Source organism: Mixophyes fleayi, chromosome 5 (assembly GCF_038048845.1).
Source record: "Mixophyes fleayi isolate aMixFle1 chromosome 5, aMixFle1.hap1, whole genome shotgun sequence".
NCBI classification, from domain to species: Eukaryota; Metazoa; Chordata; class Amphibia; order Anura; family Limnodynastidae; genus Mixophyes; species Mixophyes fleayi.
Genome location: NC_134406.1, coordinates 17,090,839 through 17,104,639, shown reverse-complemented (window position 1 = coordinate 17,104,639; position 13,801 = coordinate 17,090,839). Strand labels below are relative to the sequence as shown.

The window sequence follows — 13,801 nt, the reverse complement described above, 5'->3', positions numbered from 1 at the left end:
CATTATAACGACACATATCTCATAATAGGACAGCGTTACCTCCTTCAAAATGAACTCAAACTGGGCCGTGTCTAGCAGCAGCTGGAACAAGACCTTGGAGTTGTACTTGGACTCAGTCAGGACTTGGTCTTTCACTTGACGGAGACGCTTGTTGTTTTGGTCATAGGCTGGAATAAAGTTTGTTTACGGCACTTTTCAAAAGTTGAAAAACCATTAACGCATATTATACAGAGAATGGCGCTAAACAAACACTTCAAAAATTATTTCTTCACTTTAAAAGTCTCCTTTGTTATTCAACTGCATTGATCTTTTGGCACATAGATTAACACAATATGTGCCAATATCAAAAGCAAATGAAAATCAGTATTATATCTGCTAAGCAGACCATCACGAGAGTGGGAATAGGCAAAGGAAGAAGGATGAAAGAGCTATAAGGCTATACGTGGTGTAATATTGTGTTAGCAACGATATATAATAATATTTGTCTGAATCATATTCACAGGTTCCCTACAAACTCTCACTATGGCAGATCCAGACACAGTCATCCAATGAGGTTACATTTTTGAAAAAATTAATGCAAATGAAACCGATTCTATTGCGGCCAATAGATTCGCATCTTACCCGGCTCCTCAAGTCATCTTGCTGAGACTAAGATTTAAGTTACTATTTCCTAAATCCTACATTATTATAGTAACCTCTGCTTACAATGCACTTTTTCAAGAAGGCTGCAGAAAAATCACCAATTATTTTGCAATAACCTTGTTGGGCGATAAGAATTCAAAATTGGGTAGAGGTCTTACAAGCTCAGACAAAATTAATAAAAGTTAAATGCAAAGCATCTGATTAAATGGAATAATAGAAAGTGCAATTACCCAGCATTTTTTCCATGTGTATGGGAAATACTTTAAGAATTTCTACTTTATCACAGACAGAAGATATGTGGTTTAATGTTGGATATTTTGCAACAGATTTAGCGGTCATTGCACTTGCTACTTGCTTAAGGGTCTTTCCTCCATATTTGCCTTTGGACGGTTGTCAGGTGGCAGGGGATGGGGAGGAGTAATAACTTCTACCCCTCATCATTTACCTGAATCTGCAGTATGAAGCATCAGCCACCGGATGGCGACATTGCAGTCTCGCAGGCAGTTCAGCAGCTTGGGAATGTTGTCCAGTACAAACTCCTCTCTCAGGAATCCTTCCTTTAGGAACTGCTGAACCTGGGCGTGGAGACGCTCCACGATAGCTGCATATCTGGATGCCTGTTACAGAGAAAGAAATAACAGTATTAAAACAATATTTTCACGTGGTTCTCTGTAAATTCACCTACACACTTGAGGCAGCTATTAAAAGCCTGTCCCAAAGAATTACTTACGTGGGGTACAGGATTTACTCAACCAAGTGGGTGGCCCCTACATCCTGCACCCTTATCACAGCTCTGCTCGCTCCTGTAGACCAGGGGGTAAATGTATCAAGCTGAGAGTTTTCCGACGAGTTTGAAAAACCAATCAGATTCTAGGTATCATTTCTTTAGTACATTCTACAAAATGACAGCTAGAATCTGATTGGTTGCTATAGGCAAGGCCTCCACTTTTCAAAGCCGCCGGAAAACTCTCAGCTTGATACATTTAACCCCTGGTGGTTTTTCAGACGGGCAGAGTGCTGACCCCCACGCACACACTGCCAACCCCAAGACGTTGGAGCACTGCTGGATACGAAAATGCCAGTGCACAAGTCAGTCATCTTTTGGGACAGGGTTTTCCTTATTATATTCCCGGCTTTACCTGTTCCTTGATGTTGGGCAGGTCCAGTGTGTAATTCAGAGCAGTCTTTGCAGCTTTGTAGGGATCCCAGGCCTCCATCAGGTTTACTGTGATCCCCATATATATACTGATAACCTGATAGGAGAAAATATCAAACCCCAGAACGTTACATTGAGTCTGTGAGAGGTCACCAACAATCTGTAACGTAAAACTTGTCAATCATATTGCGGATGTCAGTGTTCGGTCCTGCGGAGGTAGGTATCACTTACATCTAGTTATTTAGTTACATAACATACGCACTGCTTTAATTTATCTTTTATGAGACTATATCTCACTGCTATCATTACACCCTCTTCTCGCAGTTAGAACACAGATATGAGATGTCTTATTCGCTGTCAATTAGACAGTACAAATGTAATATAAAAATGTACGTCTCCTCTATGCTTCGCCCGTACATATCAGCTCTACTGCCCAGGATCTATACCCAGCAAGTGGGGGCAGGATCCTTCCACCTAGACCACTCCCGTCACCTGAAGCCGCTAGAGCTTTATTAAATTGGTTGCACCCACGCCGCTGAGCTGTCCCTTGGTAATGGGGTCTTTGGACACAACTATTTGGGTGTGTGAAGAGTTATCCTAAAAGCCTGACATAGAATTAAAGCATCCACTCACCCAGTTATCTGGGAAATATTTATCCACTATCTCCCTCATCTTGGCTTGATGGGTTTGCAGAGTGGGAGGGTGGAAGTACAGGATCACGTACAGCATGGCAGCTTGCGTGGCAAGAGCGGTACTCCGATGCTCCGGTAAGGGGTATGCAGACACCTAAAGAACATAGAAATAAAAACAGTTAGATTCAGGATTTGTTTGAAAAATGTGTCATGTAAAAGGAATTAAGAAATTTACCAAGCGGCCAATATTGATCTGTCCATACACTGAACCCCAGCCAGAATACCAGGCGTCACATGCTATCAATCGTAGCCAGAATACCAGGCGTCGCATGCAATCAACCATAGCCAGAATACCAGGCGTCACATGCTATCAACCATAGCCAGAATACCAGGCATCGCATGCTATCAACCATAGCCAGAATACCAGGCATCGCATGCTATCAACCATAGCCAGAATACCAGGGGTCACATGCTATCAATCATAGCCAGAATACCAGGCGTCGCATGCTATCAACCATAGCCAGAATACCAGGCGTCACATGCTATCAACCACAGCAAGAATACCAGGCGTCACATGCTATCAACCATAGCCAGAATACCAGGCGTCGCATGCAATCAACCATAGCCAGAATACCAGGCGTTGCATGCTATCAACCATAGCCAGAATACCAGGCGTCACATGCTATCAACCATAGCCAGAATACCAGGCGTCACATGCTATCAACCATAGCCAGAATACCAGGCGTTGCATGCTATCAACCATAGCCAGAATACCAGGTGTCGCATGCTATTAACCACAGCCAGAATACCAGGCATTGCATGCAATCAACCATACCCAGAATACCAGGCGTTGCATGCTATCAATCATAGCCAGAATACAAGGCGTCGCATGCAATCAACCATAGCCAGAATACCAGGCGTTGCATGCACTGAACCATACCCAGAATACCAGGCGTTGCATGCACTGAACCATACCCAGAATACCAGGCGTTGCATGCACTGAACCATACCCAGAATACCATGCATTGCATGCACTGAACCATACCCAGAATACCAGGCATTGAAGCTATTCCTGGAAGAAAGTGTTATTTCAGGACAGCCGGGGGGGGGGACAGAAGTGATGATCATCATCAAATACGTTTACAGACTGTGATCTCACCTGATTATAAATATCGTCTGATCTCAGTCTGGCGATCACCATGCTGACGAAGGTCTCACTGATGGGCACCCGGCTGAAGTAGCTCTCTGGGTAGTTTGGAGGACGTTTGGACCCTGGCTGGCTGGAGTAGCCCGTACTACGCAGGAGCTTGCAGATATCATCCATGTTGGAGTCGACAGAGGATCTGGCTGCGCTGAAGAACCAACAACAGTTGCTAAATTTATACTGATCCACAGCATCGCTCTATAGTTATCAATGTGAAACAATACAATAACATTTCTGATGAGCAGATGTAGCACAGATGTTACAAGCAGCAAATTGTCTATTGTAAGTTGGCCCATTCTGCCCCCAGCTATTATACCATTCAGTACGATTACTCTATGTGTATTCTTAAGGTTAAACTCCAAACCATCGATAAGTTTCACTTGCAATACGACAGTAATCACATCAGTTTACTGCTGAATCATCGGAATTAAGCAGCTGTGGATATTGAGCTGTAGGGCATTCGTAGTGTAATCAAAACACATAAATAAATAATAGCGTAGAGCTGGCGGCTCTATTAGAGGGTGGAGGACCGCCAAGTAATGTGCGTGTCCCACCACCCTCCCAGAGACTAATAGAGAGACAAGCTTTACAAATACAGATTATTCAAATAAAAGTATTTAATAAAGTGGTGAATGAGGGTTTTGTGGAGTCATATTTTTATTCCCCATAACCCCCGTTCACCAATTTATTAAATAAAAAAAGGTATTTTTTAGCACATTGGGCTAATGGTCTTAGGGACCTCATCCCCTATAATGGGACAACTGGGGTGGCCAGGTTGCTACTCCAGGGGTCCATTCACCCACAGTTGAGGGGGTATCAGGAAAATAGGTGGGAGGCACCATGTTTATTTAATTTTTTGGAATAAAAGGCACCAACTAGTGGTCTATTACAGGGGAAACTAGTCCAGGCTGTCTAGCACTGGAGCTAATTGAGGATTTGGGCGGTGGTATTCTGACTGTTTTTTTAATCATTACCGGCAGCATCTGGTGCCGTTCTCCACTATTAACCTAAATGTGATTTGTTCTGTAAGTGATTGACAGTTACCTCCACTCGGACTACAGATGCTGCCGATACATTAATTTAAGCCAGGATGCAAACCTAATAATTTGATGCACAAAGCACTGTATGAATGTGCTGCACACCTTCAATCACCAGATATGTGTTGTACAATTCTCCTAAAGTGCCACCTGGTGGCCGAAAGATGTATTGCAGGGAATTTCCATATTACACTTTAGAAAATAAGCTGAGATATACCTGTACAGTATGAGACATACCTGTATGTACAGTACGAGACATACCTGTATGCATGAGATATACCTGTATGCATGAGATATACCTGTACAGTATGAGATATACCTGTATGCATGAGATATACCTGTACAGTATGAGATATACCTGTATGTACAGTACGAGACATACCTGTATCTGTAGTACGAGACATACCTGTATGTACAGTACGAGACATACCTGTATGTACAGTACGAGACATACCGGTATCTGTAGTACGAGACATACCTGTATGTACAGTACGAGACATACCTGTATGTACAGTACGAGACATACCGGTATCTGTAGTACGAGACATACCTGTATGTACAGTACGAGACATACCGGTATCTGTAGTACGAGACATACCTGTATGTACAGTACGAGACATACCTGTATGTACAGTACGAGACATACCGGTATCTGTAGTACGAGACATACCTGTACAGTACGAGACATACCGGTATCTGTAGTACGAGACATACCTGTACAGTACGAGACATACCTGTATCTGTAGTACGAGACATACCTGTATGTACAGTACGAGACATACCTGTATCTGTAGTACGAGACATACCTGTACAGTACGAGACATACCTGTATCTGTAGTACGAGACATACCTGTATGTACAGTACGAGACATACCTGTATCTGTAGTACGAGACATACCTGTATGTACAGTACGAGACATACCGGTATCTGTAGTACGAGACATACCTGTATGTACAGTACGAGACATACCGGTATCTGTAGTACGAGACATACCTGTACAGTACGAGACATACCTGTATCTGTAGTACGAGACATACCTGTACAGTACGAGACATAACTGTATCTGTAGTACGAGACATACCTGTATGTACAGTACGAGACATACCTGTATGTACAGTACGAGACATACCTGTACAGTACGAGACATACCTGTATCTGTAGTACGAGACATACCTGTATGTACAGTACGAGACATACCTGTACAGTACGAGACATACCTGTACAGTACGAGACATACCTGTATCTGTAGTACGACACCAGCATCCTCTCCCGCACCTCTCCCTCTATCTTCTGATCTATCACCAGCAGCATGACCCCGTACAGGTACAACGCTTCACACTGTCCAAAGAGGGATAGAGGTCAACAACCAGCACATTCACAGGTGGGTTTTCTGACATTCACCATGTGATCCCTTTATACCTAGATGTAATAAATAGCGCTGCTTTTTCCCTTTTCTAATATAATAAACATGTACCGAGATCTACAAACGGAGCGGAGGATTCCCTTCAATCTCGTATTAAACACTAGTAGCCTCATTGCTGCACTTGTGCGATATAATGATGCGCCTTGGAGTAAGATTGAGGCGATGCACATGTGTGTAACTTGTGTCCATAACCAGAGATACACTTGCGGCTCCTTGTTCTTGGAGAAGTGGGTCGGGGCAGTACTCGTGGGGGTACAGTGAGGGAGTGCAGATAAGTTAGGCTGCCCCTTGAGATGCATCTTAGTTACATGGAACATAAAATACGTTTTCCACAAGACATAAATTTCTCACTTAAATAACCGGGTATTTTGGTGATGATTGATATATCTTTGCCTAGGACGCATCTATACGGTAATTTAAAGTTGCACACATCTTAAGAGCATCTATACATTAACTCTAAATGAAGCTTTAGGAAGTAAAGATGGAGAGAGGTACAGGGGAGTTTGGGGACATGAACAGAGTGTACCCCAAGATCACTGTTCTTCTCCCAACCAGAATTACATGTTACATCTGATCTACTGTGCTGTTTGAGAGGTTAGCAGACAATCTGTCATGAGGATATATACATTACACATATATAACAAACTGCCTGTAGATCACTATTACTCACTAAGAGCTGTTTCCCATCCTCATTCAGTAGGACTGTTTCCAAGGTTTGTTGGATATAAATCCCTTCATTAAGATCATCCAGATACCTGAAAAGAAGGTGCGTTATTATTTATAAAAGTATAAAAGATTTTCTCCTTTTTCTTCTATTTATAATGTAAAATGTAACTACCTACAAATCGTTGGTTAGATACATTCACTAGTAGAGTGTATCCAACATTACCTGAATTGAGCAAAAAAACCTCTTGCTGCTACTGAAGTGGACGGGCGCTGTACAGGGATGAAGCAAACAACACCCTTATCACAGCACCATCATCAGGCAGTGGATTTGGATGATACGACGTGAAAGTTATTTGCACTGTACAAACGAAACCTACAGATGTCAGACTGATTATTTGGCAGGGGTTTGACCATTCCCTTCATCCTCATACAGTGCCTGTGACTCCCTACCCCATAAGCAGCAAGCAGAAGTAGTGTCTCTAACCAGTGAATGAAGGTAGGCAGTTTAATTTTCTTTTTTTAAATAAATAAATAAAAAATAAAATATATATCTATGGGTCATTTAAATAAACAAAATACGTTCACAAAAGGTGGACATATCCTTTAACGGACATTTACCATGTAATGCCGTTAGCATATACTTGAGAGAACCCCCCCCCCCCCCCCAAAAAAAAAAGTCTACAAATGAATATGAATAATGCACCATTGTATCAAAACACAATCCAAATTAAAAATAAATGATCCATCGCTGATCTAAAATCAGAAAACATAACATTACAGAACAGAAAATATATATACCTAATTATATCCATTATATACTTGTGAACACTTTCAAAAGCCAAGTAAAATCTTGTTAGAATTTCTATGTTGTTTTCTCGGAATTCCTCGTCCAGATCTTGAAGTTCTGGTTTGGCCTCTAATCTCCCCTCCCAATTCTCGGGGCCCTGTGGAGACAAAAGTACATTAAACTATCATAGTACAAAGCAACACAACCACAAAGCTGCTATACACACAGAGGCTATGTTGCGTGCTCTAATATAGAGAGAAGCCATGTTTACTCACTGGTGCTACCCCTTGTATGTGAAAACTGGAGTAGGATGAGGGTAACAGTGGTAACAAGTAGTATTACTGGATAGCAGTCAATAATTATATTATATTATGTGTATGTATTATTCAACTGTCTAACATATGAAAAGTGTCAGATTAGCACGGTGGCTCAGTGGTTAGCACTTCTCCCTCACAGCACTGGGGTCATGAGTTCAATTTCCGACCATGGTCTTATCTGTGTGGAGTTTGTATGTTCTCCCCGTGCTTGCATGGGTTTCCTCCGGGTGCTCCGGTTTCCTCCCACACTCCAAAAACACACTAGTAGGTTAATTGGCTGCTACCAAAATTGACCCTAGTCTCTCTCTCTGTCTATGTGTGTGTGTATATTAGGGAATTTAGACTGTAAGCTCCAATGGGGCAGGGACTGATGTGAATGAGTTCTCTGTACAGCGCTACGGAATCAATGGCGCTATATAAATAAACGGTGATGATCATGATTATGAAGCACTCTAGTGGTGACACGATGTGGCTAAATGTTTTGTAACCATCATCTAAACATTACCCTATAATGCTGATTAAGCTGCAATCTGATTGGATATGAAAGCAATTCAGCCACACACATGGAGAATTGCAAGTTCAAGCAACTACAGAATGTCTATAAATAGCTATAGAAAACGGGCATACGCTCTTACTTGACCTTTGACATCACATATGGTGGAAATCACAGCTTCCAAGCTTTCTTTAGCCTCTAAGGGTCTTTCTGTTCTTCCTGTACAGCTGTTTCCCACTCTTCCTGCCAGAAACCCTCAGAAATAGTCTTCAGATTTTCAATAATATAGAGAAGCGCCGTGATGAGGCGGGTGGCTTATCATGCATTTGCAAATGTGTGTAACTAAGATTTCTGCATTTTTATGTATAAGTAGAAATAGCAGCTTTGTTTCAAGCACATGCTGTCCACCTATAAATTAATCGCGCAACTTTCCTTTCTGTCTTGCCTGTTTGAGAGGCATGCTCTGGTATCAGCTGATGGGGAGCACTGGTGCTATATATGGAGGCTCTTGGGGTACCTCTTGGTAAGTTAGCTCTCAATTTAAAAACACATATGTATGACCCAAAAATAGGGAATGTCATTGATTAGAGATAGGACCACCCTATTCGCAGAAGCGCCGTGACAAGGCGGGTGGCTTAGCATGCATTTGCAAATGTGTGCAACTGAAATTTTTGCATTTTTATGTACAAGTAGAAATAGCAGCTTTGTTACAGGTTAACAGCGGTGTGCTGGGGGATTTTTCCTCTATCTGTGCAATTTTCAATAATATCCAAGTCTGGGGGCTGTGAAGGCCATTCTGAAACCTTAATCTTTCATTTTGTTAAGTACTTAATGGTTGATTTTGAGGTATGTTGTGGATCATTGTTTTGCTGAAATATTCAACCTCTTTCAAAATTCAATGTCTTCACTGACTGTCACATTAGCTTCCAGGACCTGTTGATATTTAGTTGCATCCATTATTGCTTCCACCCGAGCAAAATTTTCGGTGCCACCGACTTCCACACAATCCCTAATAATAGGTCAACTCCTGTACTTAACAGTTATTATACTGTTCTTTGCTTCAAACTTTTTTTCTCTCCAAATGTATCTCTTCTGGTTGTGGCCAACAAGTAAAATTGTTGTTTAATTACTCCATAGCAATTTGTTCCAAAAATATTTCTGATTTTATATATATATATATACATATATATACATATATATATATATATATATATATATATATATATATATATATATATATATATATATATATATATATATGAATATAATTATGTTGATCCTCTTAAATGAATTGTTAACTTGCCATATGGAACAGAGCATCACATGGTCGGGATATTTCCAAAATTTTAGAATTGATGGTAAGTTTTTCTTACAGCTAGAGGGTACAACAATAGGAACCAGGTTTGCCCCAAGCTAAGCCAACTTATTCATGCCTTATTGGGAGGAATTTTATTGTTGGGTTAAGTGATAGCCCTCCATTCACTTTATAGGCTGCCACATTGAGTGGAGCGCTCACATTTAGTTTATCTCTACTATTTTGCAAATGTCAGATGATGACTGTTGTGCTGAGTTTGTAGGAAAGGTTTCTTTCTGACAAGTCTTCCACATTTTTTTGGGATTCATGGATAACTATTCTGGTGTCAGATAAACCTTTCTGCAGGTTGTTTGTAGGTCATTGGAAACTCCAAAAAGCCTTCCCCTGCTTTGTAATATTTTATATACTGCCTTAATTTAAGGTCTAACAAGTCAGTCGAGATTTGAAGCCATAAAAAAAAAAAAAGTATTATAAAAAGGCTTTAAAGCCTCTCTACCACTTACATCAAAGATTTTACTAATGTTGATGTTCATGTAAAGCACATGCAGCCATTTTTGCTGTACCACCTTCTTACATCCCCGGCCAAAAACATGTTACTAAAATCTTTTATATAGGTGGTAGAGCAGCTTTAATTAATCTACTGGAAGAGTGCCCAAACCTTTGCACATGGACAATGACCTTTTTAAATTCAAAACTTCAGAAAAGAAACAGTACATGAAACAGGTGCAGAAATGTGATTCGTCTCAGTTTGTATCATGCAGAAGTTGTGCTAACCTCTTAACTGCCCAAACTTTTGCATACAACTGTATTGGGTAAATGTATCCAACTTTCAAAAAAGGAAAAAATGGAGGTGTTGCCATAACAACCAATCACATTCTAGCTACCATTTTCTAGAATGTACTAGATAAATGATAGCTGGAATCTGATTGGGTGCTATGGACAGCACCTCCACTTTTGAAGGTTTGAACTATCCTTATATCTCTTAAGACTCACAACGCATACTAGGCTAGTCAGTACTACATTTCTGTCCATCAATTTTGAAAACAAATAAAATAAAAGGAAAACTCGGGAATCTATTCACTTACCTTAAAGTAACTGAAATCATATATGATCTCTCCATATTTCTGTTGGTCTGCCTTATCCTTAAGTCTGAAGACAGCGGGCACAAATTCGGAGAGTCTCAGCAGTTCAGCAATAATAGCATTACCCCGTGAGACAATGCGCAGGATCGCTTGTCCACAAAGGTTGTTTTCTGCCAGGAAGTCAACCATGTTTGTTCCGTTTCTGCAGCGGATCCACAAACCTAGATACAACATACACTAATATTACTAAATAAAAAAACAGTATGAAAAATAACGTTCATCATAATCTCTACACTATAGGTTTATGTACTGATATTTGTTTGCTGGTGGGTTTTTGATAAAAATAAAAAACTCACTAAGATTTTTAATTTTATCTAAAAGCTTGTCTGCTGTTGCAATGCATTCATTTTGCCCATACCATGTGCATTTACTGTACCTGTATCAAACCAAACAATTTTTAAAATGTAATTCACAATAGAACGTACACATGTAGTAATATGCAAATTTTTCCCACTATTTCCAAATGCTTAATTATTATTATTGTCTTTCCAAAGCAATATCCTGGATTAATATTGCACTGATGACCTGAAGTAAGAAGATAATGCAATGGCATATAGCAGAGAGAGCCAAGCTGGAGTACCCCAGCTGCTGTCATACTATACACCCCATCATGTACTGCCAATCAGTAAGTAACTGCAGACTCACATGCAACAGCTCAGCCGGTTATGACCATGTAATAACTGAAATCTATCCCTTATTGACATAACTTGACACTTCAAGTTTTAAACAAGTGGCTTACATTGAACATATCAGGCCAAAACATACATATTTTTCATTATAATATTAGCTTTATGTTGAGAAATCCAGCAATGAAAACGTTAAGTTCTGCTACTGAATGCTATTTTGCAATGAATTATGTGAGTTATTTGCCTTCCTTTAATTAATCTCTTAAGTGCCTAAAGTAGATGACTAGTAGGATTCTATTACACAAACTATGATTGAAATACAAAATATAGGATTACAAAGTACAGAACATACAATGTGGATGCTGACATACATGTGGGGTACTCAGACACAGGACCTATAGGCACCATAGACAGTATGGAAAATGTGACAGGTGGGCTGCTAGGAGGTAGGGGCTCCTGGTCAGTGATGGGGTACACAGTGTTACCCCTGCTGCAAGACACATGTTCGGATGCTGACATACATGTGGGGTACTTACAGTATTGAGGATGTGACAGGAGGGCCCCTGGTCAGTGATGGGGGACATAGTGTTACCCCCGGTGCAGGACACATGTGTGGATGCTGACATACATGTGGGGTACTTACAGTATTGAGGATGTGACAGGAGGGCCCCTGGTCAGTGATGGGGGACACAGTGTTACCCCCGGTGCAGGACACATGTGTGGATGCTGACATACATGTGGGGTACTCACAGACACAGTATTGAGCATGTGCCAGGTGGGCTGCTTGGAGGTAGGGGCCCCTGGTCAGTGATGGGGGGCACAGTGTTACCCCCTGTGCAGGGCACATGTGTGGATGCTGACATACATGTGCGGTACTCACAGACACTGTACTGAGCATGTGACAGGTGGGCCCCTGGTCAGTGATGGGGGACACAGTGTTACCCCCTGTGCAGGGCAGATGTGTGGATGCTGACATACATGTGCGGTACTCACAGACACAGTACTGAGGATGTGACAGGTAGGCCCCTGGTCAGTGATGAGGGGCCACGGTGTTGCCGGGGATGGAGGAGATCTCAGGTCTGGTCCCTTCGGCTCCACTCTCCGGCAGGAAGACACTGACATCCCCTCGTCACATGACTGGTCACATGGCCTGTCACCCACCCCGCTGTCACATGACTCCGGGCGGCTACGTCAGCCCCGCGCGCCCGCTGCCATAGCAACGGTGAGGGGAGAAAGCGCGCTGCATGTGTCAGCCCGAAAGTGGGCGTTACCCAGGAGTCACTGCGTGCAGGTAGGAGGCACACCCGGCCTGGTCTGAGGCACAGGAGGCACTGCTCATGTGGGGTGTCTTCATGTCATCATTATAATATTCTGAATATTATATTATGCATTATAATATTACATGTGTTACTCTATACAGCCACAACACGCCCAGTTCCTCATTACAGGGGCTGTCAGCCTACAGGGGACTTTTATTTATTGGCCTGTACCTGTCCAGCACTCCATACATGGCTTCTTATTGTCTACTTCCAACTATTAATATTATTATTTTTATTATACATTATATATTATGTAGTGCAGCCCTTTAAGGAGTACATATTATTTTGTGGGAACTGTGACAGGGCCCCTGCAGCTATTACTGTAACTATATTACATTAAATATATATGTATATCCCCTGAAATATTTCAGTGACCCTGAAGTCCCGCGTGTCATGACTGCGTTGCCATGGTGCCAGTCATGCGTGCAGCGCTGTTATTTCTCATATGGGACGGTCACTGCACATCCCCGCCAGCAATTTACAATTGTGTTACTTATTATAGTTCTGATAAGTGTAGTTTTTACAGTATATTAAAAAAACGACTGCACCATGTACAGTCTGCAGCTGATCTTCTGACTTGCAGCTCAGAGCTGTAACTTAGAATTCTAGCGCCCGGGGCGAGAAAGAGAAATGCCGCTCCCCAAGCCCTCAATTTTAACCAAACTAACCTAAAATATTCCTAAATTGCGCCCCCCCCCTTCAGCGTTGTGCCCTGGGCAATCGCCCCTGTCGCACACCCCTAGGTACGGCCCTACTTGCAGCAATTGGAATACCCAGTGCAAAGCTCACCACCCTCCTGCTGGACACTACCACAGTGACACAGGGGTAGTGCTCACTATAAAAGTTCTCGCTCATCCCACAGTCATTTTAAAGCTTTGGGAGTAAACTCCTCTTAAGGAGCGATGGGCCTAGGATCAAAATGTGTCAGGGGCCATAATTCTTATGGGCGCTCCTGCCGTGGTTTACAGACAATATTTATATTCATTCAACTTGGTCCCAGTCCCAGTGGAGCTTACAGTCTATATTCCCACATTAGGGTTA

General features: G+C 41.8%; 2 protein-coding genes across 4 annotated transcripts in view; one reads left to right on the top strand and one right to left on the bottom strand.

Moving 5' to 3' along the window:
- The window catches only part of WASHC5 (WASH complex subunit 5), a 36,998-nt gene extending 24,403 nt beyond the window's left edge, over window positions 1-12,595 (bottom strand). The window contains exons 1-10 of one of the 3 annotated variants that reach the window (XM_075211718.1): window positions 12,435-12,595; window positions 10,759-10,976; window positions 7,560-7,705; window positions 6,766-6,850; window positions 5,910-6,010; window positions 3,590-3,782; window positions 2,432-2,584; window positions 1,782-1,895; window positions 1,088-1,259; window positions 40-167 (exon numbers count right to left, since the gene is read on the bottom strand). In XM_075211718.1, coding sequence (XP_075067819.1) covers window positions 40-167; window positions 1,088-1,259; window positions 1,782-1,895; window positions 2,432-2,584; window positions 3,590-3,782; window positions 5,910-6,010; window positions 6,766-6,850; window positions 7,560-7,705; window positions 10,759-10,944 — 1,278 coding nt within the window. In that variant the 5' untranslated portion in view covers window positions 10,945-10,976; window positions 12,435-12,595. Of the gene's footprint in view, window positions 1-39; window positions 168-1,087; window positions 1,260-1,781; window positions 1,896-2,431; window positions 2,585-3,589; window positions 3,783-5,909; window positions 6,011-6,765; window positions 6,851-7,559; window positions 7,706-10,758; window positions 10,977-11,977; window positions 12,065-12,084; window positions 12,199-12,434 lie in introns of those variants that run through there. The other 2 variants (XM_075211720.1, XM_075211719.1) reach the window with 2 other exon arrangements.
- A 39-nt stretch (window positions 12,596-12,634) lies between these two features.
- The window catches only part of NSMCE2 (NSE2 SUMO ligase component of SMC5/6 complex), a 168,400-nt gene continuing 167,233 nt past the window's right edge, over window positions 12,635-13,801 (top strand). The window contains exon 1 of the mRNA XM_075211721.1: window positions 12,635-12,732. The gene's annotated coding sequence lies outside the window, so the exon portion shown is untranslated. The remainder of the gene's footprint in view (window positions 12,733-13,801) is intronic.